Source organism: Arvicanthis niloticus, chromosome 10 (genome assembly GCF_011762505.2).
Source record: "Arvicanthis niloticus isolate mArvNil1 chromosome 10, mArvNil1.pat.X, whole genome shotgun sequence".
In the NCBI taxonomy this organism is placed as follows: domain Eukaryota; kingdom Metazoa; phylum Chordata; class Mammalia; order Rodentia; family Muridae; genus Arvicanthis; species Arvicanthis niloticus.
The window spans coordinates 17,655,442-17,682,617 of NC_047667.1; the positions used below are offsets into that span (position 1 = coordinate 17,655,442).

The following is a 27,176-nucleotide window of genomic DNA, read 5'->3' on the forward strand; positions in this document are numbered from 1 at the left end:
GTGAGGACTTAAATGCAGATTTCACTTGCTAGTGCCCAAGTGATACTGTTTTCCCACCCCACAGAGTGAGATGGAGCACTGATAAGCCATCTGTTCCAGCATTCTTCTAGACAGCAAGTTCATTACAGACTCCCAAGTCCTAGAGAAAAGCAGAACTAAATGCAAATTAATAAGAGGCTCTTGAGAACCCCCAGGGAATGCAAGATCATGAGGCACCTCCTCAATAATTAAAGCTAGACTCAATTATGACCAGTATAGTGAGTTTGTTTCCATTTTATTAAGATATGGCTCGAGCAAAATGAAACCGCATAAAGGAAGTAACGTTATACACTTTCCAGCACCTCCCAGCCCAGCTCCTGTGCTCTGCGTCTCACTGCAGTCCTTCTGACCAGCTTGGCTCATCATTTACCCGACTGCATCAACAAGATTCCTGTAACACAGCCCTGCTTGGACACTCACAAGGACTCCCAAAAGATTACTAGAACAAGACATGAAATGACAAAAGTCTGAAACCTTTATACTTTGTAATTTAATCTTAACCTATCCTTCTACTTTCTAACCACTCTTATTTCTGTTTTCTCTGGTACTCTGTACTTTTTACCCATCCTGGTCCCTCTGACTAGAACATCTCAGTTTTTATATATTCTACTACATCCTAAAGCCCACTGTAGTTTGAATTTTCTTTCACGGAGACTCCAGCAAACAATATTTCTACACTCACTGCTAATTTTACAGCACATTTTGATTCTTCTATTTCTCTTGAGACAGGGTCTCAACTCATCAGCCCTAGGTATCTGGAACTCAAAATGATCCTCCTGCCTCAGCCTCCTGAGTGCAGAGTTATAGGCATGAGCCACCACATGACTTAAAGGTGATGTCTTTTGGATATATAATCATGCGATTATTTTCCAATTCCTTTGCTTATTCCCTGTTACTTATCTATGGCATATTCGTACCAGAAGTGGGTATAACATATTATCTTTTTACTCAAGGCAAGCAAGGTTTATAAACTAGGAGCAGCAGCAGTCATCTGGGCATTTGTCAGCCCAGTCTCAGGTTTTACCTGCATTTTACCAAGATCCCCAACTGCATTACACGAGTGCTGCTGATTCTTCTACAAACATGGCACCCAGCATAAGAATATACATGCAGTAAATGTCTGGCAAATAACTGCTTAATAATTTCATAAAATTAAACATTTAATCTTTGTCCCAATTTCTCTATTAGCAAAAGTTTAAGCTTTGTTCAACTATCAAAAGTCGCATATTATGTGGCTGTGCATTATGCCTGCACAGTGCCCACAAAGGCGAGACGCAGGCATCAAATCCCCTGTAACTGGAATCCTAGTTGGTTGTTGGCTATGGCTCAACAGTTCAGAGCACTGGCTTTTCTTCCAGAGGACCTAGGTTTGATTCCCAGCACTTGTAGGAGAACTCACTGAGATTAATCTGCCTGAGTTCTGGAATTAAAGGTATATATCACCAAGCATGCATGGCTGGTCCCTAAAGCATGAACTTTTAAGATGAGGCATTGTCATTGACACATGCGCGCACATTTTCATTTCTATCGTGAAGTTCAGTTCAATGTTTTTTTCCTTTTATTTTTTGTGAAACTGAATGAAGAGTCCTTCCTACACATACTAACAAATGTTCTACCACTGAGCCAGCCACATCCCCTGCTCTTAGTTCTAGTGTTTGTATAGTCAGCATGTAAAAGGATTTACGCTTTCAAAGTATCTAAATTAATAACTACTCTAAAGTTAATGGACTTAATATAATTATTTAACTTCACATAATCACACAATTAATAAACACATAAATGACAATATCTTACCTGGCCCAATGCAGAAAACCTTCTCAAAATCAGCACAAATGCACATTTGCTTATATAGTTGTGGAGACTGAGCAAGGTAAGCATTATTTTTAAAATAGGACACAGTAAAAACATTGGCTCCTCCTTCACTGGCAGCTGAAATACAAATATTTGCATTATCATAATCAACTGTATGTTAAGTCATGTAAATTCTTTTTTTTTTGTTTGTTTTTGTTTTTTTGAGACAGGGTTTCTCTGTATAGCCTTGGCTGTCCTGGAACTCAATCTGTAGACCAGGCTGGCCTTGAACTCAGAAATCCACCTGCCTCCACCTCCCAAGTGCTGGGACTAAAGGTGTGCGCCACCACTGCCCAGCCATGTAAATTCTTAATTAAAAGAAAAAGTAGTTCACTTAGAGAAAAAGGAAAACCTAGAAAATCGAGAATTACAGATAAATGTTCCCTTTCCTGAATTGATTTTATATCTATTACTTTAAGGCTATAAAAACCTAAATGAATAAATAGAAGGAAAAAAGATATTCTTATTCCCTTCCATCTTTTTATCTGAGACAGGATCTCATCAAGTAAGTCTTAATTATTTTTCTAACAGCTACTAAACAATTTCCTTTTTGAGAAAGGGGTTCTCTGCATTTCCCTGGCTGTCTTGACACTTACTCTGTAGACCAGGATGGCCTTGAACTCAGAGGTCCACCTGCCTTTGCCTCCCTGAGAGGGGGGATTAAAGGTGTATGCCACCACATTTGTCTGGCATTTTAATTATTTTTCTAACTGTAACAAAATACAATATTTAATTTTTTAAATCTATAATTAACTGCTATTCTTGCTTTTATGAAATATATGTATATCATATGAATACCTTGTAGCAGAGGAGGTCAGAAGAAGGCATTGGATTTCCTGAAACTGGAGTTACATACAGATGGTTCTGAGCTACTGTGTCCATACTGGGAACTGAACCTGGGTCCTCTGAAGAGGAACAAGTGCTCTTAACCACTAACGTCTCTCCAGCCTCATGAATGATAGTCTTTAAAATTATTTATTGACTTAGTGTATATGCTTGCCTGTGGGGCCAGAGGACAGCTTATGAAAGTTGGTTCCCTCCTCTTCTCCTTGCACTATGTGTCCTGGGGACTGAACTCACACTGTGAGGCCTGGTGGCAGTGGCAAGCCTCTTTACTCATTGAACCATCACACACTGGCCCTGAAATGATTTTTTCCTCCTTTGGAGAAAAGCTCTCATTATGTGGCTCTGGTTAACCTGGAACTCACAAAGACCTACCTGCCTCTGGCTCCAGAATATTGGGATGAAATGTGTTTTGCCACCAGACCAGCTAGAATGCTATTTGTAATGTATCTTTTAACTGTTACGTCAGCACTTCTAAAAGGGTAAATGATCATGACAAGATTCTCATGCAAGAATAACATTAACAGGTATTTAGTGATTTTTATAATGCATTTTATATAAAACCAAATTGTAGTACAATTTTGACATAAAGGAATTTACATAATAAAAATATCTATGGTCTAGTAGGAATTATGCTGTGTTGGCTACTGTTTTATTTCCTCATAATTACCACAAAATGACTCTTGAAGGAAGAATATGGAACACTGTAGAGTGTGGTATTACTGACCTTGAAATGGAACTAACTAAACATTAAGGGACTCTTGGGATTATTCAGTTAAAAATTAACACAAGCAATGCCTAGGAAGAGCAATTAATTGTTTTTTAATTTTAGGAAACATTATGAAACATACCTGAAATAATTTTAGGAGTTTGGATTTCCACAAAACCTTTGTTAGTTAAAGTTTCTCGAAAGAGATGGCAGATGCCGGACTGAAGACGGAAGATGGCCTGACTAGTTGACGTCTGTAAGAGAGCATCAAAATCTACTCAACCTGGCACACCAAGCACTCACCAAGAGCAAGTCAAACTGTTCCTGTTCACAACAATTTTTAAGTCCAACAGTACTGGAGAAGATGGAACACACAACAACCCAAGCCAGAAGGTGATGAGACACATTGCTATCTAATGAAAACATATGACCACTGAGCCATTCTGACTAGCAACGCTTCCTGAGCAGATGGTCTAATTTGTAAGAATTCCATTTGAGAAAAATATTCAACTATTGATGAAACACCTTGCCTGTTGATCCTCTTGGGGACTGTTTTTAGAGGCAATCCATTAAATGAGATGTATCAATATTTACATAGCATGCAAATACTCTCCTAAGTAAGAGCACGGAGCAACAAATTACTGAAGACAACACAAATGTTCATCTTAATCATAACAAATTATATGTTAACTGTAGATAGCCATGCATTTGTTGCATTAAACTAAGAAAATGAATATACAAAAGGCAGAAGCAGCTTACAACTTTGGCCTACAGTGCCACATAAAGCAATGAGCAGCAGCCCTTTAAGAGCTTGCTATTGTCACCTTTTCTCTTTTCTATTTTTCCTCTTTACCTTCTCAATTACTCTGGCTTCCTTTGTTTACTTTCAGTCTCAATCAGGATTGACAGTGGCCAGAGCTCTCTATTAATTATCTGTGCTCCAGTCAAAAGAAGTGGCTTCTTAGCATTAAGTCTTGCCTAACATTAAAGAAAAAAAATGTTATAACCAGGTAGGTGTTTGGTAAAATGCTTGCACTCAAGCCACACTGCACTCAAGCCACACCAAGGTGGTCACTGAGTTGGTATGGAGGCATTTCAATGAATTGTTCCATGGCCAGCCACAGCTCACTCCTGCTTAGACACACACAGCACTCTGCTGCAGACACTAAAGACCAGGTCTCCTCTTTTCATCCCTTTATAGGAAAAGAGAAGACCTGGGCTTATTTTTGCTTATTTGTATGTTTGTTTTTCAAGACAGGGTTTCTCTGTGTAGTCCTGGCCATCCTGGAACTTGCTCTGTAGACTAGCTGGCTTTGAACTCACAGAGATCCTTTGCCTCTTGAGTGCTGGTATTAAAGACTTGTGCTACCACCACCATCTGATTGGGGGGCTTATTTTTTATATTTTATTCTGTGTCTATGTATCTGCAAGGTCAAAGAATAACTTACAGAAGTTGGCTTTCTTTTTCTACCACACGGGAACTTGGTATGGAATATCAGGCTTAGTTGCAAGTGCCTTTATACCTTGAGCCATCTTGCCGTCTCAAAATAGGGCACATTTAAGCAATGTTACTTTATAATTCAAATTCAAAGATACAAATCAATGATTTCTTACAAAACAATAAATATTCTAAAAACCTCCATAACCTGTTTAATTATTCACTTTGAAGACATTTACATTTAAACTGGAGAGGATGTGTGACTCTATTTACTTGTTTATTTACTTATTCATTCATTTATTTTTTCCCATCAAGTGACTTAGAGAAACACCAGTTCACCCAATCACCACAAATTGTGTACCCTTCTGTTTTCAAAACCTAGTAACCTATCCATCAAAGAGGTATGTCATTATATTGCTACACATAGGAGACACAGAGTATATTTTAGTGAAATATAGTCTGTAAAAAACACTGGTACACTTCATAGCTATTTATTTCTCTTAGCAAGCATAACTAAACCTAGTATTTTTAAAAAGAAAATTTTAAAACAAGCTCAAGAAACAAAAAGTAAATATACCATATACTAAACCACTATTTTTGTTTCCTGATTGTATCATATCAATAAATCTGTCAATGTGTGTGGAAAATGGACCGTGTTATATAAGAATAAACACCTCCCTGCCCCATTAGGTTCCTCAAGGCACTTGGTACCTATTTTATTAAAAAGGAACTGGGGCTATAGCTCAAGGCTATATCATTTGTCTAGCATGCTAACATATTCAAAATCCTGTGCTCAATTTGTATTACAGAAGAAAACTAAAAGGAAGAAAGCAGGAGTAGCTCAGCAGTGGAGTTCTTGCCCAGCATGCATAAGACCCTGGGTTTAATCTCTAACACAAGAAAACCAAACCACCACCACCCCGCCCCACAAAAACAAACAAACAAACAAACAAACAAAAAAACAAAGAAAACCGCAAAAACCAAGAAACTGTGAACACAGTTATTCCGATGATGGTTCCAGTATGTCCCACTTTCTACTTAGCTCCTGTATGATAGAGGATATTCTCCAGCAGGTTCTACCTTATAAATGGCTTGTGATGATTTTAGCAGTGTGCACTTGTGCATACCAGTTCTCAGGCTGAGGTAGGAGGACTGCCACAATGAAGAATAAGGTTGGTAAAAAGAGTTAATCAGAACTTCTATTTTGAAAATACGGTGTTTTTTAAAAGCAGTAAGAAAGAAAGTTTCAAAGCAAATCCTTAATTATTTTGATTATTTGTAATGCTGACAAGAATTCTTACAAAGAGAACTATACTTGCTACTTCTGACTGCACGTCAGTTATCTTTGTACTCAAGACATAAAAAGTCATCACTAAGAAGCTTGAGTATCTCTGTATGGAAACTTGCCTAGAGGAAAAAACTACCCTCAGAGGATTGTGCTCATCAGACCAAAGCAAAAAGCCTGAGGAAGGTTTGAGTCTAGTGCTGAATCATGTTCAGTGTCTGCTCTGTCTTATTCACAAAGCACCCTTAAGACATTAGAGGACAACGTGGAGTTAGTAAAATCTAAGCAAAGTCAAGGGAGTTTTCTGTCTTTTGGCCAAACCATCATTCTAGTCAGAATAGTATTATTTAAAGAGAATCAAACTCTTTTAACAGTTTAAGAGAATCAACTCTTTTAAAACAGAGACTAATTTTAGGGACTGGAGATAACCCAGCAGTTATCAAACAAGGTAAAAATAAAGGGGGGAAAACCCCCAAAACCAAGACTCTACTTAGCGAACTAGTTTCTCTGAGGTCATGTTATTAAAAAACAACACTGTACCAGGCAGTGGTGGTGATAGTGGTGATGTGTGTGGTACACGCTCTTAATCCCAGCTCTTTGAAGGCACAGAAAGGCAGTCAGATCTATGTGAGTTTCAGGACAGCCTGTTTTACAGAGTGAGTTCTAGAACAGCCAGGGGTACAAAGGAAGATCCTGTCTTAAGAAACCAAAAGAGAAGAGGGGAGGGGGGCGAGGAAGAAGAGGAGGAGGAAAAAGAAAGAAATCATTGTGTCTTTTCATCTTTTAGAGGGCAAGAGGGGCATGTTAATGGGAAGAATCTGAAGTGTTGAGAGGAAGATTTAAAAACAAAACACACAAACCCAAGTTTCCAATGAAACTGTTAGTGGTACTATGTTTCACCATTCTCACAATAAATTATTTTCAGCTTGTGGCTTAAAAAACCGAAACAAAAAACCTCAACTGCTACCTCAATTGAACCCACTATAGCTTTTGCTTCTTTCCAGCTAATGGTTTATGAAGCTAGTTTATAGACTCTTTTGAAGCTGGACTGAGGAGAAGGAGAGATCTGATGAATTTCCTCAGTTGCAAATCTGAAATGCTCTACAATATGAAACTTTTTGAACATTGATATGACAACACACGCAGAAAAAGCCACACTTCAAGACTATGTTTTATGCAGAAAATTAATTTAAAATATTACATATAAATTAGCCTCAGACTATGTATACATACAGATTGTAATTGAATTTCACAGTCCCATCTCCAGAATATCTCAATATGTACATGCACATACTCCTAAATCTGAAAAGACTTCAAAATATTTCCAGTTCCAAGCACTACATACAAAAGACATTCATGCCGGGCAGTGGTGGCGCACACTTTTAATCCCAGCACTTGGGAGGCAGAGGCAGGTGGATTTCTGAGTTCGAGGCCAGCCTGGTCTACAGAGTGAGTTCCAGGACAGCCAGGGCTACACAGAAAAACCCTGTCTCGGAAAAAAAAAAAAGAAAAGAAAAAGACATTTATTCTGTCATAGAAAACTGGACAGAAAGCTATTTCTAAAATTATACCATTTTTTCCTTCCAAATGAGCTATTTTTTTTTAAAAATCAGGTTGATGTAGAATTTATAATCAAGTAACCTCTGTGATTAAAAAAAAACCATAAAAACAAAAAAACCAACCTGGAATCACTGCAAACTGCAATTATATTAGCATACTAAGGACTTCAGCAGAGCTCAAGCTGAATCCCAGCCAAGACTCTCTAGCATGCAGGCACTATAGCATATGATAAAGGTACTGCAGACTGAGAATGGGTGGGTTTGCAACACAGCAGGCTCAGGCATCCCTACAACATTAATTCAGACCAGCAGTTACCACAGATCCAGGACACTCCCTGAGTTGTTTAAAATGCAACAGACCATGGCAACCACCCACCTTTGGTTCTTACAGCACTCCCAATGTTCTCTGTGCTGCTCCTGTAGAGCGGCATTGCTTCAGCTTGTTTCTGCCTCCACTCACTTCTGTCATGGTGGGTTTCACTCACTTATATTACCATTATTTCCCTTTAAATGACACCTTAAATGGTGTATCCTTAGCAATAGCATCTATGAACATATGAATTTAATTCACAACTTAAATCACATTAACTATTAAAATAGAAAGTATGCATCTGTTTAACACCCAGAAACCGCTGTATATTTCCAGTTTTAGAAAAATATTGCAAAATTGAAATGTCATAAATTCCAATATGCTGGTATGCAAACTATACTGCCAAGAAAATCTTTTGTATTAAAAGGGTGGAATAATTCTTTTGAAATACAGATTTTTTTATTCTCTACTTGAAAAAGACAGACAGACCTTTATTACAAACTGTCTAATTGTTGTGTAAGTGTTTTAGGATTTTACAGTTTTGTTAATGACACTCTTAGAAAGGGATGTATAGGGCTGGAGAGATGGCTCAGCAGTTAAGACCACTGACTACTCTTCCAGAGGTCCTGAGTTCAATTCCCCAGCAACCATATGGTGGCTCACAACCATCTATAATGGGATCTGATACCCTCTTCCAGTGTGTCTGAGGATAGCTACAATGTACTCATATACATAAAATAAATTCTTTTAAAAAAAGGGGGTATACATTTAAAAATTTTTAGACTTATTTTATGTATATAAGTGTTTTGTATAAATGTATGTATGTATACCACGTGCATGCCCATTATCCTCAGAGGTCAGAAGAGGCCATTATTAGATCCTCTGAAATTGGAGCTGCACACACTTGCACGCTTCCATGACATTGCTTGGAAACAAACCTGGGCCCTTGGCAAGAGAAGCAAGTGCTCTTAACTGTTGAGCCATCTCTCTAGGCCCCCACCCCTAAAAATGTATTTATTAATATTTGTTTTAACTAAAGGTTTATGTATACGGGTGTTTGGCCTGCATGTATGCCACGTGGTTTCAGTGCCCAAGGAGGTCTACAGGAACATGTTGGATCCCCTGGAATTGGGAGTTATAGTCAGTTACAAGCTGTCATGTGGGTGCTGGGAAACCACATTGCAAGAACAATAAGCACCCTTTAACCACTAAGCCATTTCTCCAGCTCTTGCCTAAAACAAAACAAAACAAAACAAAACAACATAGCACTTATGTGTGTGAGAAGGCAGGTACCTGCCATGATGCATGTGGCAGTCAGGGGATGACATTCAAGAGTTGATTGTCTCCTTTTATCACGTGGGTTCCTGGGACTAGTCTCAGGTCATAGTGCTTGGTGGCAGGTACCTACAACACCGATGAACCATCTTGATGGCTCCACGAATGTTGGAATGTTAAAGCCATTTTTATTCTCAGAAAAGTCTTGAGTTAAATGCTTTGTTTTTTCTCTAAGAGCACTCACCCAGCTCCTATTATGGATCACTGTGGCAGTTCATTTCACCCTCCAAGAATGGCAGGGTACTTGGGAGCCTCTGTGGAAGGGCTGCACTTAAATCAGATTCTCTTTTTGATTTCTCCTTATTCTTAGGTACAGATAAAAGTCACCAAAAATAGTAAATACTTATATTTCCTCTTGGGGATTCATTCTGTAAATAACAATGTTCCCTAAATAGAAATATACCACTTCAGTTAGTGTAACTCTAAGATTTATTTCAAAAAGCCTCATACTGTTTTCTGTGTAAGAGTGCTCTGCCTGCATGTTTATCTAACATCCTATTCACATAATGCTCTTGGGAGCCCCAGCACCAGACCCCCTGAAACTGGAAGTTACAGGACTGTTACAAGTTGTGACCTGCCATGTGTGTGCTGGGAACTGAACCTAAGCCCTCTGGGAGAGCAGCCAGAGCTCTTATCCACTGTGTCATCTCTCCAGTCCACAATTTATTTGTTTTTAAATTGATCTCCCTGCACTAAAACATTTATGCTCATGTTACAAGTTTCATATAAACACTGGACTATACCTACTTAGGTAACTGCCCTTGAGTAGTAGGTAGAGGTTCTTAGGTAAAGACCTCTTAGGTATTTTCAGGAGATCAGACTGTTGTATGAGGTCTTAGTGCAGTCCTACCTCCCTGGGGTTGTCAGGTTATCATACAAGTTGAACTATTTTAAAAAAGCGTATCACATTTAAGCTCGGGATATAGCTAGGTCAGTTGAGTACCTACCCAGCATGTTATGAGGACCTAGATTCAATCCCCAGCACAACCAGATGTAAAACTTGAGAAGTAAAAGCAAGAGGATCAGAAGTTCAAGTCATCCCCAACTATACAGAAAGTTCAAGATCAGCCTGAAATGCTTGAGGCTTTGTCTCAAACACACACACACACACACACACACACACACACACACACACACACACACAGAGAGAGAGAGAGAGAGAGAGAGAGAGAGAGAGAGAGAGAGAGAGAGAGAGAGAGAGAGAGATAGGGGGGTGGGGGAGGTAGGGAGGTCTGGTGAGATGGCTCAGCCAGAAGAGATGCTTGCTGCTAATCCTGATGACCTGAGTTTGATCCCTGGAAACTACACGGTGTAAGGACAGAACCAACTCCCCACAAGCTGTCCTCTGACTTTCACATGTGCTCCATGGCACATCTCCTTTCCACAAAATATTTGATATGGCCCATGCAATTGTTAAGGACAAGGGTTTGGCTCACTAGTACATAGAAAGGCAAATGGATGTGGAGATCTGCTTATAATCACAACACTATGGAGCTAGACACAGGAGTAAGCTGGTTAGGGAGACTAGCCTCAAACAGTGAATTATGCATTCAGTCAGAGACCCTGCCTCAATATGTAAAGTGAAGAGTGTTCCAGAAGAACTTGGGCAACCACCTCAGGCCCCAACACACAGATGCACAAAGGGCACAGACACTCACACACATACATCTTTACACATGTAACTCCATATAGGGGAATATACACATATGTACATGCAAACCACAAACATATGAAAATAAGGTGTTTATAAGGGGCAGACAAACAAAACGACTTAAATAAAGGCACAATACTTCTTGGTGGTATGGGACAACAAAAAGGCACATCATCTACTTAGTATTTTAGCCAACATGGGCCCAGGACTGCTAGGATCTCCAACTTTTCAAGAAAAGTCATTTGGATGTTAGCATGAAAACCTTCTCATCCATCTTTTCCTCCCATAAACCACAATACTTGGCCCAAGGTAGCCTCCAACTCATTTTTCTTTTATTTGTTTCTGAGATAGAGTCTCATTACTGTAGTTAAGACTAACCTCTAATTGCCTATGTAATCTAAGTACACTTTGATTTTTTACTGCCTCAGTCTCTTGAATGTTGGGATCACTGGCACACACAACCAAGCCTGGTCATATCCTGGGTTCAAGCCATCTGTCTGAGCCTCCTAAATACCTGGGATCATAGGCCTGTGCCATTGTACTCAGCCAAACTCCAATTATTCAATGGTGGCAATGCTTTTAAATTAAAACACCAACACCACTAACATAATTTTCTTGGGCCAACCTGTAGCATAAGCCAGCAACAACTTTCAACAAATAGTATGAGCAAACACATTCTATCTAACTCTTATGGCCAAAATACATGAAAAAACCTAAGCTTTCTAGGCAGTACGAGGAGGTTACTTTTTTCAACATTAATTAAAATGGAGATTTAAAAAAAAGACAGAAAGCCAACAGGAGAAATGCTAAGTGCACTACAAGAGGACACTCACAACTTCAGAAGAATCAAAGTCAGAAAGAACTTGGGGGAGCAAAGAACCTGAGCATGAGACAGACTACTTAAGGAGGAAGATGTGGTCAAACATTAAGAAAGAAAGATGACAAACCAATGATGAAACCACTCAACTCTCACTTCAACCAAACCATAAGGGAAATAGAAGCCCCATGAGACAGCAGTGTAAACGAGGGACAGTGACTTGCTTCTTCATAACAACACCTGTCCCTACCTGGCTGCACTGAATTGTAAGCAATTTCTTTCATATCTTGTGATGATTTAATGGTTGTATTTCCACTTGCCGACTAACCTTTTTAAAACAGACGTCACCTGGAATCCACCCAAACACTGGTTTTTACAATCATCTGTTGTCAAACAAAGCAAGTCAGCAGCCAGTGGGCATCCTACTACTCACCGCTCCTGTTACTGGCAGCTTTCTGTGGGAATGGTCAGTCAGAGAGGTATACTGTATCTTGCACCATGATACTCACACATAGGCAAGTGGCAATTAGCTTTACGGTATCTCCACCCATTTCAATGTTGGCATAATCATATCAACAAACAAATGAGGCATACCCTAAGGTCAATGACTCTGTTGTCTAATCTTGTATCCTGGTTAACAGTAGCTCTTCCGTCCTTTAAAAAAAAAAAAAAAAAAAAAAAAGGGAGGGAAAGGATGAGAAAAACAGATTTTACCAGTATTTTGAAGTATACAAGCACATATACACCCCACTCTAAGAAGTGATGTTCCCTTTTTAACATACATAAGAGATGTGTGTGTTAATAATGTACATGGAAATCAAGAAGCCAAGATAATGAACAGAATAAGAAGAAAGCCAGGGAGAAATTGGTGCTAGAAGACTAAAATGATACCGGAATGGTATGGAATGCCTCTAATGCTAGCATGTGGGAAGCGGAGGCAGGTGGATCTCTGAGTCTGAGGCTAGTCAGAACTCACAGTGAGACTCTGTCTCAAATACAGCCCCTCCTCCCCACCAACAGAAGAGAAAAAGGAGTGAAGGGGAGGGAGACTTAGACTAGATGTCTCAGTGGGTAAGGCATATGTTATAAAGGATGAATACTGGACTTCAAATCCCAATCATCACTGGTGGTAACACATGGAGGTAGCTAGAGTAGCTTAATCAGTGAGCTCTAGGTTCAAAGTGAGATACCCTGTCTCAATATAAAAGGTAAAGAGCGGCTAAGGAAGACAGCCACTATCAACCTCAGGCATCCAATATGCACATGTGTACCCACATATGTGTATATACATGCATGTACATACACAGGCAGCCACCCACACAAAGACAGAGAGATGGTAAAGTGAGAAGGAAGGATAAGCGTTAATGCTTTCTTTTCCTTCTCCAAAGCTGCTGACTAGTGGGACACCAGAACCACTACCAAAGGCCCCCGAAGACTCTCAGGGAATCCCTAAAATCATTCTCTCACCCCTTCCCTTTTTGAGGGTGAGATAGTGTTTCTCTGTGTAGTCCCAGATGTTCTAGAACTTGCTCTGTAGACTACGTTAGTCTCAAACTCAGAGATATACCTGCCTCTGCCTGGAATTAAAGGTGTGCTCTGCACCACATGTGGCTAAATTTCTTTTTTTCTTACAATGCTTGTCATTCTCACTTATGAGTATATTAAGAACTTTGTAAAAGCTGTATGACTGGTAACTTCTCAACACTATGAATTATAACAGTCAGTTTTTACACACTTTGTCCATATTTAACATGACATCACACCTGTTAATAGCAAACTTTTGTTTTGGAAAATATAAAGTATGTTTTGGACACTTTTACTTTTTATCTAAAATATATTCAAGTATGCAATATTTTACTGACAAACATCAATAAAACAAAAGCTTATGGGGTTATCTTTTATATTTTTAAGAAAATAAGAAAGGAGTTGGGCAGTGGTGGCATACGCCTTTAATCCCAGCACTTGGGAGACAGAGGCAGGCCAGCCTGGTCTACAGAGTGAGTTCCAGGACAGCCAGGGCTACACAGAGAAACCCTGTCTCGAAACAACAACAACAACAACAACAACAACAACAACAACAACAACAACAAAAAAGAAAGGACTTTTGCCTTTTGGATTCTGGGACTCCTGCCTGCTGGATAACCCTCTGCCACTGAACTGCACCCCTAGCTGTAAAACAGATCAGGGCACCTGATCTAAAGTATGCTGCTGTAAGAGCATGTGATCAAACCCAGGCCTCTTAGATACTAGATTAACCCTCTCCCACTGAGCTACATCCCAGCCCCTCTAAGTTGAAGAACAGAACTCAAATCAATTTCCAAATACACTTAACGCAATCAATGTTACAGGCTACCCAGAGCAAGCACATACTATGACATAAACTTTACCTCTTCTCCTTCCACTTCAGGCCGAATGGCATCATCCAGCTGCAAGGGCAGGCGAGGTTCAGCCAAGCTAATCACATAAATCTGAAAGCGAGAAATTGCCAAAAATATTAAGGAGTCAACAAAACCTGATAAATCTTGTTTAAAGACAAGCTACATGAAATGATGTTTGCATAAATCTTTAATTTAAACTACTTAGTGAAATAAAGTAAGGTAATATCTATTTAAAAATAAATTATTTATTTTTATCATGTGCATTGGTGTTTTGCCTACATGTGTCTGGGGGGGGGGGGGTCCAGTTCCCTGGAAGTGAGTCACAAACAGTGTGAGGGCCAATGTGGGTGCTGGGAATCGAACCAGGGACCTCCCACATCAGTCATTAATCAATTGCCACTGAGCCATTTCTCCAGCCTGGACAATATCCATTTTTAATCTATGTAACAGAGATAATATTGTTGGCTTTTTGACTGTTTGAAGTCAACAGACATTTTATAAATCCCAGGTGCTTAAGAAGAATCCTAGGTTACACCCATGTAATAAACAGAAGCTGTAAGGAGATCACTTCCAAAGTTTCAATTAAAACAGAGTCTGACACAAGAACCCAAGTGTTAACATACGAGTTGCTACTACTGTTAGGAGGGCTCAGCCATTCCCCCACCACCATGACCAGCTAGGCTACACCCACCTTCCTTTCTTTACTCTTGGTCTCCTTTAACTGTCTCCTCTCATCAAACATCACATTTCTCTCCTGCTCTTCTGGTCAGGAGCTGCCTCACAGAGGATGTTCTTTTTTGCTGTCAAAGTCCCTCAATACTCTCACACACTAATTTCACATTTTAGTGATAAAAATTGTGAGTTTATGAGCAAGGTAAGGTTTTCTGAACACCCTTAAAAACATATTACCTATCACACCCGGTGAATCACAAAGGGGAATTTCCTTTATTTAGTTAAGTCAGGAAAAGAAGCAATATTCTCTTAATTTGTAGATTACACTTGGCACTCAGAGGAAGTGTCAGAAGGCTTTATCTATCATGGTTCCCTACACCCAAGTTTTAGGCTTCCTTTGGTTAGCACAATCTTGTCCTTCAAATCCCAAGTCAAAAAACCCAAGTGCTACGACTTTCATAACCAGTGGAAATTTACCCTCTCCTTCATTGGGTCTGAGTTCACATAGTACTTGGCACAAAATACATACAAGCAGTAACTGTTGAATATATAAGAATGAAGGACAGTCAATTGTTTATGATACAATTTTAATTGGTTGTAAAATACTTTATTATAATAATATTATTAATATATAAAATACATTATTTATGATGAAACTTGTAAGTTTCTAAGACTTAAATATTTATTATTGATACTTCTAATGCAAGATACATGCTCTGCCACTGAGGTAGATACTCTCATTAAGAATCAGAAATATGTGTTGGTTTTTTTATTTATTTTATGTATGTGAGTACACAGTAGTTGTCTTCAGACACACCAGAAGAGGGCATCAAACCCCATTACAGATGGTTGTGAACCTCCATGTGGTTGCTGGGAATTGAACTTAGGACCTCTGGAAGAGCAGTCAGTGCTCTTGACCACTGAGCATCTCTCCAGACCCCCACCCCGCTTTTTAAAAGTCATTAGGTTTTCCTTAGTAGAATACTGAAAAATGTCAGTTGGAAGATAGTGGTTATGTATCCTATGTATCCTTTTTGTCAATATAAATGGATTTCTTTAGTAGACTCAGCAAAAAACAAAGTAATGTGTTAGATCAGCTCAGCAAAATACAAGATTTTCTGTATCTCAGAGTTCCATGACAATTAACTCCTATTAAATTTAACTTCATTCTCAAATCGGTGGGTACAGATGTCCTGAACTCTGAGTGTGCCAACCAGCCATTCTTATGCATGCTCCAAAGCACTCTACTCCTCCCTTCTGGGGAAAGGGTGTCTGTGTACATGTCATTTCTGAGGGAGGGAAGAAACTATCCCTTGTCTTGAAAACGTCTTAAGCAAACATTCATTCATTCATTCATTCATTCATTCATTTATTTATATGAATGTGCACATATATATGAGAATTTATGCTCACATGATAAGACAAGGGTGGAGGTCAGAGAACCATTTTTATGAGTTGGTTCTCTCCTTGTATTAAGTGGGTCCCACAGCACAAACTAACTGATTCAGTGATTAACATAAACCTCAGAATTTTACATCAATTTGTTGTTGTTTGGGTTTTCCCTGAGACAGGGTCTCACTAGGTAGATCAGAATAGCATCAAGCTCACAGATATCCGCCTACTCCTTGCCTCCCAGTTGCTTTGATTAAAGGTGTATACCAATATGCCCAGCTACAACTATGAAGAACATAAAGATCTGACATAAAATGGTCTAAGAATCCCTCAAATCTATATATAATTTTTATCTGTGTCTCTCTTATTCTTTCTTTTCTTATGGGTCAAATACAGGGTACTATGCATGAAGCTGTATCATATTACAAAATGAGTTAGTTACCTTCTGAACGTGCAACTCAACATCCTGCTGTGTACAGCTTCCAATTTTCTGATTTACTTTTCTTACAACGCCTTCTACGTCAATAATACTTTCTTTGTTGATGCTGTCAAGAGAAAAAAAAATCCTCAGTGTTAATAATCTCATTAGAAGTGTCAGAATTCATTTGGTATTTAAGCAGCAGAATATGTCAAGCCATTCTTTAATACAGGAGACAGTTTCAATAAGCCAGCCTCTTGGATCTACTTAAAACAAACTATTTTGCAGTATACTTTGTGAGACTTGTTTAAAAAGATGACTTTTCAAAAAGATGCCACAGTTTAGTAACCATTTGTAAGATACCTGGGAACATAAAAGGCAATAGGATAAAATAAACTGTGAAATGTAGTAAAGTCTTTGAATTATTAAAAAACCCTTTCCTTCTTATACTTGAGATTCACTAAGATCAGCATTTCCTATAATAAGAAACACTGGCTTCAATAAAAGCAATTACTGTTATGTAATGGAATTAAATAATAGAAGGTCAACCAAAAAGTGCTCCAAGCACTAAGGTTATTTGCAATTAGTTTCATTGCCTAAGGTCTTTTTGCTCACTTTGCCCCTAGACTGTGACTGATAACCTGGTTGTGCACTCACACTTAAGAAATGCTTGTGTAAACCGGGCAGTGGTGGCGCATGCCTTTAATCCCAGCACTTAGGAGGCAGAGGCAGGTGGATTTCCAAGTTCAAGGCCAGCCTGGTCTACAGAGTGAGTTCCAGGACAGCCAGAACTACACAGAGAAACCCTGTCTCGAACCCCCCCCCCCCCAAAAAAAATGCTTGTGTGACACTTGTATTTGGTGAGAAACATAAGATTTAGTGTTCATGGAAAAGTTACTTTCATTCTTTTTTTTTTTTTTTTTTTTTTTTGGTTTTTTCGAGACAGGGTTTCTCTGTGTAGCCCTGGCTGTCCTGGAACTCACTCTGTAGACCAGGCTGGCCTGCGAACTCAGAAATCCGCCTGCCTCTGCCTCCCAAGTGCTGGGATTAAAGGCGTGGGCCACCACCGCCCGGCAGTTACTTTCTGATACAGAATTTCATCTTCAGTAGTTGAGATGTTACTGGACACCCTACAAACCACACACTGCTACCTTTACACCAGAACACCACAGGAAGCTACAAGGTAATCTACAAAGGGTTGGAAAGCCTAGGCTATACTGACTAGGACTCTGTCACCAACTACCTTTTAAAAAAGAACAGATCAGGCAGTGGTGGTATATGCCTTTAATATCAGCACTCTGGAGGCAGAAGCATTCGGATCTTTGAGGCCAGCCTGGTCTCAGATTGAGTTTAAGTAAAGCCAGAGCTATACAGAAACCCTGTCTCATTTTCTCTCTTGAGTATCCTGTACCAAAGCCATCACTGAATACCTAGCTAAAGAAAAATCATAATTTGTAATTAAAAAGTAGGTGGTACTTGTAACCTGGAACGATCAGGTTTACTGATACGTTTACTACAAAGAGCATTTCCCAACCGTGGCATTGTAGTGTTGGTCTATCTTCTAGCAGCTGCCTCTCTGTATGCATGAGCACATCTGATGCCTGAAGAGACATTCAGGGCTTGTTTCACATGTCTCCAGAAGGAAAGGTTTTTCCTCAATATACTATACTAACCTACTCCAACTGGAGCACCAATCTTCCTGTTGTCCATAAGCTCATGGCTCTTTGGTTTTCCATCCTCTGATCCCATATAGAGGCCTTTGATAATCCTCTCAATCTTCTGTCAGCAGGGAGCCTTTTTCAAATCCACTTAAGTTAAGCATGTTCCCCAAATCCCTTTGAGACAGGGTTTCATTATGTAGACCTGGCTGGTCTAGAACTTATTATGTAACCATGGTTGGCCTCAAACTCAAGAGATCTCCCAGCCTCCTAAGTGCTGGAATTAAAGGTGTGTGACACCATGCCCAGTAACACTGCTTTTAAAAAGAGAAAAAAAAAATCACATTGACTTGTGTGTGAATGTAAACCAGTAGGAAGCCGAGTGACTGAAGTCCTGAGTGAATGTATGTTTGTTGACATGAACACAGCCATGTCAAGGACCCCCAAACCTCAGTCATGGGAAAATGGCAGTTTTCCTCTGGACCATGTGCAGATGATGACAGTGTGTAGAAAATGCTGCCCACAGCTTACTCCCCACTAGACATTTACTGCCTCAAGACTGCTTCCTACAGAGACTCCTACGAAGACTAGCTAAACCTGTCTCCTTAATCCAGCTGTATACTATAAACCTAAATTACACTGCATGTAATAACCTGCCTTTCTGTTTACCTCTATAAAATAAACATGTTGAACTACCAAGGTGCTGAGATTCAGATGACAACTTGGGGAAATCCGTTCTTTAATCTGACCATACATGTGAGTCCAAGGGATCGAACTTGTCAGGCCTGGCAGCAAGTACCTTTCCTTGCCAGACTACTTTGCTGGCCCAATCTCTCCACTCTTTGTATTTTTTTTTAAAGATTCATATGTGTATGATGAGTGTTTTGACTGTATGTATACGCAGGTACCATATGCATGCCTGGTGCCTATGGAGGCTAGAAGAGGCAGAGTTACAGATGGCTGTGAACAGCCATGTTGTGAGAACTGAACCTGGGTCCTCTGTAGAGCAAGTACTCTTATCTACTGAAAAATCTAGTTTCACACTAGTTTCCTTACAGAAAAAAATACTGAAATGTGAGTGTGATGGTTTGTATATGCTTGGGCTAGGAAGTAGCACTATTAGGAGGTGTCACCTTGTTGGAGTAGGTGTGTCACTGTAGGTGTGGGCTTTAAGACCCTCATCCTAGCTGCCTGGAAGCCAGTATTCTGCTGGAAGCCTTCAGATGAAGATGTAACTCTTAGCTCCTCCTGCACCATGCCTGCCTGGATGGGGCCATGTTCCCATCTTGATGATAATGGACTGAACCTCTGAACCTGTAAGGCAGCCCCAATTAAATGTTGTCTTTATAAGACTTGGTCATGGTCATAGCAATAAAACCCTAACTAAGACAGTGAGCAAAGATCCTCTACTTAGGACTGGTTGGAGACTCCCTTATTAGTACCAGATGTTAGGCTTCAAACTTGGGACAGTTGAATAAGGTACCTAATTAACATGTCAAAGGGGACCTGGTCTCCTGTATTCTTCAGTCTCTACCAGTTAAAAGGCCACCCTGGCTGGCACACCCCACCTCCTACTCTGAACTCTTCAGCTCAGGGGGTTAGGGTGCTCTTCCTTATATAACCCAACATTTTGGTTACTGGCCCTCTTTGTACCTTTGGGCCTGTTGGCTACCGCAAGAGTCCGTGCCCCCCCCCCCCCCCCCCCGTCAGTCTGGTCATGTCCATTCTGGACTATCCCAGATGTCACTGCCTCTGGATATGCTCTCCCACGTGTCTATAATAAACCTTCTCTTCCACCACATCTAGAAACAGTCAGCAGTCATATTCTGTTTTCCTATTTTTTCATTCACAGATGTTGTTTAAATATTGGATAATCTATTTAATGTTTTTATATATCTAAAATTTATGCCTTTACTTACCCCTATTTACAGAAATGAGTATATTCACAAGAAAAAAAACCATAAACAAGAAAATTAATTTATAACAAAGCACTAACTCTAAAGCTTTCTGGTAGAACCTGTAAGCAGCGGAGAGTTTTCTGTGTATTTGTGTGTGTAGATCCACACACGTGCACACTTACAGTCAACACAGTGAAAAAACTACCTGCCAATCAATCTAATTGGTTTGTTTTTCTGAGGTGGGGCGGTTTTGAGACAGTTTCACAAAGCCCAGGCTGTCTTTGAAGTCATTATGTTGCCTAGGCTTTCCTTGAACTCCTTACCTCCATCTGAGATCACAGATGTGTATGCACCACTATCACAGGTGTGTATGCACCATTATACCCAACCCCAGCGTAACCAGATGACTTTTCACTGACTTACAGAAAGACACTGGACTAGGTAGCATAGAATTCCACGTTTGAAAACAAACATGCCTCTATGCCTGCATTTTAAAAAGGATGTATCTACCAGGTAACTAAAAAGCTTGAGTTTCACAGATGATATGTAGTACAAAATAATCTCTGGTGGAAAGCAAAGGAACTGCCAGGAGCTGATTTAGTACAGGAGAAATGGATGAAGTAAATTAAACACATCTCTTCAAGAGCTAGGTCAGCTGTTTTTATTATTAATGCCTAGACACACTGCATTGTAGTCCATGCCTCTCATTTTCAACCATTCTTTTGACTCTCCATGTAATTAATCACTCAGTAAATAAGATAAATTAGTACAATCTTGATATCAAGATGTTCTTAAGAAAAAGGCAAAACAGATTTTATGCCATCCATTAGGAACTGCCAACCACCAACTTAAAATTTTAGCTATAGCCAACAGTTTCCATAGGATAAAATTGCAAAAAGGAGAAAGCCTTCTATGAATTTGGCTTTGTTTTGAAGGTTGTTCTCTACTCCATGTTGGCCTTGAGCTCCCTGTCCTCAGTTTCCCGAGTGCTGGGATTACAGGTGTGTACCACCATACTAGTCCACTTGTCCATTTTCAGAGGGTCAATTTATTAAAACATAATTCCAACCTAGTTAGGTTTCTATTGCTGATAAACACGATGGCAAAAACCAATTTGTGCAGAAAAGGTTTACTTCATGTTTTAGTTGTAGTCCACCAAGAAGAGACTCAGGGTAGAAACTCAAGGCAGAAGCCTGGAGGCAGGAACTGAAGCAGAGGCCATGGAGGAGTGCTGCTTACTGGCTTGCTCAGCCTGTTTTCTTATAGAACCCAGGACCAGCATTCTGGTGAGGGCATTTTCTCAGCTGAAGTCCCCTCTTCTCACATGGCCCCTGCAGAGGTCTCTGTGACCACCACACCTGCAGAGTAAACGTGTGTGGGAGGCAAGCAGGTAGTTCAGTTCAGTGGCCCATGTTGGTTCAAACTCCAAACCTCGGGAATCTGACACCAAGTAGTTTATTTTAGACATATTTTGTTGAGTTTTCCTGGTGATGATTAACTTAATCTTGTATGCACAACAATAAAGCTTAAGTTGTGACTACATTGAAACTCTTTGTAAAATACATGTGACATCTTCCATAAAGATGGGTTCTACAGACTGACAAGCTCAAGATGTGGGTCAGGGGGAGGGAGGACCTGTGTGGTCTCAGCCACACTGATAGCACAAAGAGGAACAGGCTATTCACCGTGTCCACTTCCAGCCTTCTGGGCAGAAAACAGGTTATACATCCCTCCCTTTGAAGGGACATTCCTGGCTCCCCTAGTGCTCATCTGTGAGCACAAGACCTTGACACCTCCCAAACCCCACCCACTAGCTTGTGCTGACACACAAAAACCAAAAACAGTACAACTGACCCCTTGTCAACTTGATACACAAATGCATCACTATTAAAACCATAACCTTTCCTTGTCCCCAGATCTCATTTAATATTAGTATCATAATACAAAACATAAATAACTTTAACTGTTCCAGTCTTTAAAAAATTCCACGTATGGGGTTGAAGAGATGGCTCAGTGGTTAAGAGCACCTGGCTGTTCTTCCAGTGAACATTGAGTTAGATTTGAAGCACCCATATGCTAACTCACAAACGCCTGTAGCTCCAGTCCAAGGGGACCTGACACCTTCCTCTAGCTTCTGCAGGCACAAAGAACACAAGTGGCACACAAAGATACATGCAGACAGACCATTCATACACATAAACTTAAAACCAGCTAATTAGGCACAGCAAATTGAAATTGGTCATAATACAACTGCCAGTGAATCAGAACACAAGGCTGTCAGTCAGCCCCTTCTCATGACTGAGATCTTCAGAGACATCAAATGCCATAGAGGACATGATAGTCTGAGACACAAGACTGTAACAGGCCTCCTGCTTACTCCAAATTAAACATCAGGAAGATTAAATACTTTCTAATCCTTTCTGATAAATAAATAAAGTAGGAAACTACAAATGGATGAAGGGAGATAGATAGGAAAGGAAAGAGTGAGGGAGGAAGGGAGAAAAGGAGGAAAGGAAGAAAAGGAGGAATGGACACAAAGGTGGATTAGTGAACTTTCTTTCCCTCAGTAGGTCATTGTACATTTTGGAGATCACTGGGCTAAAGAACAAAACTCATAAATGCTATGAAAAGGCTCCTATTGAGTAGATAATCTGAATCAAATTTTCATTTCTACTTAGGCATTAGATGAAAAAAATGTTAACTAGCACACCACTCTAGTCTAGGCATGGCAATACTGCATGCACATGGGGAAGATATAAATGCAAGGAAGGAAAAACCAGCTCATCTTTCTTATCTTGGTGTTGGGTCCTGGGCCAGGTGCTGACTCTTCCACCCACCTTTCTTTTTTCTCTTCCTTCCATCCATCCAGTTTTGTTGTCTTTCTAGAGTATAAGCAATCACCTAGGATGGGTGTTAGCAAATGTTTGCAATGCCAGCACTCAGGAGGCTGAGGTAGGAGGACTGATGTGAGTGAAAAGACACTTGAGCTATGAAGTAATTAGAAGCCAGGTATAATATGGGACCCTGTAATCTATCTAAAAACATCAACCCAAACCAAACCTCCAGCTTAGACTGTCACTCACCTGGGAATGACAGAATGTTCTTAGATTTTAAGCTATTTATTGACCGTGCTGAGGCTAGAATCTAGGGCTTCATTGCTCATGTTGGTGAAGTGTTCTATTTCCTACTAACCTGCAGCCCTAACCCTTAAGCTATTTAAAAAAAATTTTTTTTTCGGGGGGTGTGGGGGGGTGGTTAGTAGTTAAGAGACCTTGTTGCTTTTGCAGAGAACCAGGTTCAGTTCCTAACACTCACCTCTGGCGGCTCACAGTTCAAGGGACCCACCACACTCTGGCCTCCAGAGATACCATGCACACACACATTGTGTACTTAAAAACATGCAAACAAACTTAAAAAAAAAAAACCAAACCCTTACTTATTAATTATCCAGATTCAAATGCTACTACAACTTCATCCTCTATGGTCACTGGTTTCTATTTTGTACATAACTCCACATTTTTTTCTCTCATTTGCAGAGAATATGGAATGCTTTATAATCTTTATGTCACCATTTCACGGTTCTCTGTTGAATTTATCTGTATATTTTTAAATGCTGAAGAAGCTTAACACACTTTTATTTTGTAGCTCATAAAACTCACTGTAAGTAAGTTCCAGGACAGTCAAAGCTACACAGAGAAACCCTGTCTCAAAAAACAAAAAAAAAAAAAAAAAAAAAAAAAAAAAAAAAAAAAAAAAAAAGGAAAAAAGTCACTGTAATATGCAAATCTCTACAGTGTTGCCCTCATTATCACTCAGCCATTTCCTTCTAAGTTCCAGTTATGTTTAGTGCTTGAGAGACACAAATACCATTCCATTTAAAGTTACAAGTGCCCATAAGGTAGGCATTATCATTTAAAGATGAAAAGAAACAAAACAACAACAACAGGTCCTGAGAGGCTAAATAATTAGCTGATCACCATACAGCTGGCCACAAATAAGTCAAAGGTTATTTGTTACTGACCCAAAAATTAGCACCAAATTTAAATATAAGTGTATTTTTACCACACTTGCAAACAATACACTTTTATTCTTAGGATCCTAAGGGCTACAATATTTCTCTAAAGCTTTCCTGACACTCGAGTAATGGGCCATCTGCTAAGACTTTTCCAATGTCCACGAATCTTATTACCTTCTTCAATAACGCTGATAGTTTGATGCCCTAATGTTGTCAACTTTAGCAGAGCTCAGCAGCATCTTTGTATGAAATAATAAGTCATTAGTTATATTTAAGCTAGGTGATTTAATGTCATAAAGTAGCTGGGAATTTCTGACACTAGATTTTAGATTTAATCTTATGTGTATGAAGCTCCTAAGGTCAGAGGATATAACTTAAGAGTGGCAGTCCTTGCCTTCTAGTTTGTTTGAGACAAGGTCATCTTATCATTTTCCTGCTTTGTATGCCAGGCTAGCCAGCCACAGCTTTCAGGGAATTCTCCTATATTTATTCTTTTATAACCCAGTAGGACTGCTGGGATTACAGACCTGTAAGATACGTGCCCATTTTTTTACATGGGTGATTCAAATTCAGGCCCATAAGCTTGAATGGAATGGCAAATGCTTTACCTACTGAAAAATCTTCCTGACCCTAGACTTAAGTTTAAAAAAAAAAAAATTACTTAGATATTTATTGCCATGTACATGGGTGTTTTGCTTGCATACCGTGTGTGCACAGTGCTTGCAGATGCCAGAAGAGGATGTCAAATCCCTTGCAACTGGAGTTATAAACAGTTATGAGGTGCTATGCAGCTGGGAATCAAACCCAGTTCTTGGCAAGAATAATTAGTTCCCTTAATTGCTGAACTCTCTCTCCAGGCCTCCTAGACTAATTTTAAAAGCATACCTTTATCTAAAATTTCAGGACAGAGCTACAGTCATTTCTTTCCTACCAGATAGCAACTTGTTCCAATAAAGAGTCAAAGCATGTAGGTTCAAGGAGCAGCAATGAATAACAATGCAAAGACTTAGCCTAAGCTAACAACTTATCCAAGTGGATACTTGGGTTCTTTGGCTCTCAACTCTAGGTAAGTATTTACTCTTACCAGAGAACTAACATGTCTCCATAGGTTTTAATCTCTTTTCCCTAGTTGACCCAAGTTTGGCCAGGTGCCTAGAACAATGAATGCCATGTGTTAATAAATAAGTTTTCTAAGTCAGTGAGACTTCTGAGTACTATTTTTTTCTATTTCACAGTTCTAATAGTTAATTAAGTAAACAGAAATTTTATACCTACCAACCAGTGAAATATCTATTTTAGGTAAAATATCTCAAAGGAAAGAAAGTAAACAAAACTAGCATGTAGCTAGGTGACTCACTAGAGAATGAGGGATGTACTTGTGACTCACCAGCTACCAATAAATCATTTAACCACAATGACTAATACAAAGAAAAATAAAGCCAAACATGTATTTATGTACAGAATAAGCTTTGTTTTCAGAATCAAAACAGCCTGATGTTTGGGGTAGAGTGAACATGAAGAATAATATTTAATTCTTAACTTTAAAAACTACTGGAGCAGAGGCCAGGAGAGCTCTGTTGAGTTCCAAATCAAACTTGTCTACACAAGTTTCAGGCCAGCCAGAGCTACAAAGTGAGAGACTGTCCCTAACAAAACAAGCATCAAAACTACTATCCATGTTAGTTATAATTCTTTAAAGCTGCTGCTACAAAATCAGCCTTAAACCTCAAACCCTTGCATTTATATTAACTGCTCTCCTCTATTAACACTTGATACTGAAAGGCTTCCAGAGCACCTTACCAAAACAAAAAACCAAAAAAACCAAACCAAATAAAAAACCAAAAGCTGCCTTTATAAGACTTAACTGTAGCCGGGCGGTGGTGGCACATGCCTTTAATCCCAGCACTTGGGAGGCAGAGGCAGGCGGATCTCTGAGTTCGAGGCCAGCCTGGTCTACAGAGTGAGTTCCAGGACAGCCAAGGCTATACAGAGAAACCCTGTCTCAAAAAACCAAAAAAAAAAAAAAAAAAAAAACCCAAAAAAAACGAGACTTAACTGTAACTCACACAAATGACACTGAATTAAAAACTTTTTTCAAAAGAAAAAAAAAGTCTGCCTTCTTGCTTCTGTAAAGAATCAGGTGACAATGTAAAATGAGGTCAAAAGCACAGCCTTCTGCTTCCTGAAACATTTCATTTTCAGAAAGACCGTCAACCATTTCAGGCACACAATTAGGATTCCGGCCTTAAATCCCTATGGAGTCAGATGCCCTGTGTAACTCATTCGGTTGTCACAAGGAAACTGGTCTAACTGATTAAAATGATCTGCTCAAGCGTCCTGTGGCACTGAATCTAATTAGTGAGCCGACTTTTGGGTGAGAATATTGACAAACTGGGTGATCCCTGGACACATTTTCCTTCACATTAAACTCCAATGTTTCTTTTCGAGGAAAAAAAAATTCAAAAGCTCAAAATTAGCAATACAGTTTAGTCAATAAGGCCTCAGATTTAATATCTAAAGTAAATGCTAAGATCATTATCTACTTAAGATATTAAAAGTGACCTTGATTTTTGCCTTTTAAGTGATTAGGAAACCCCAGCTGGAACTATCTGATTTGGTATTTTTAATAGTGGAGTCCTAGCTTTTCTCCACCTGGTAAAAGGCCAATGGGAATAGGGTTAAACACAGGGCTGTATGGAATTAACATATAAATACCATTCTTCCCCCCACTTTGTTCTGTAAGAGTTCATGTTTTATTGTCCAGTGTCCTTGGGTTGCAATCTCCAAGATGGAAACACCCAGAGCGGCCCCAGTGCTCAGGTGCTCCCTCTGCCGTGAGGTCAGCCACAAGGATTTCATGTGTAAAACCCGACCCAGCAGAGAACCAGTCCCCACAACAGTAAGTGGG

General features: G+C 39.6%; 1 protein-coding gene across 1 annotated transcript in view; it reads right to left on the bottom strand.

Annotated features, from left to right (window-relative positions):
- The window catches only part of Dars1 (aspartyl-tRNA synthetase 1), a 51,943-nt gene that overhangs the window by 9,197 nt on the left and 15,570 nt on the right, over positions 1–27,176 (bottom strand). Inside the window, exons 5-9 of the mRNA XM_034513037.2 lie at positions 16,722–16,824; positions 14,225–14,305; positions 12,432–12,491; positions 3,585–3,696; positions 1,834–1,968 (exon numbers count right to left, since the gene is read on the bottom strand). Coding sequence (XP_034368928.1) covers positions 1,834–1,968; positions 3,585–3,696; positions 12,432–12,491; positions 14,225–14,305; positions 16,722–16,824 — 491 coding nt within the window. The remainder of the gene's footprint in view (positions 1–1,833; positions 1,969–3,584; positions 3,697–12,431; positions 12,492–14,224; positions 14,306–16,721; positions 16,825–27,176) is intronic.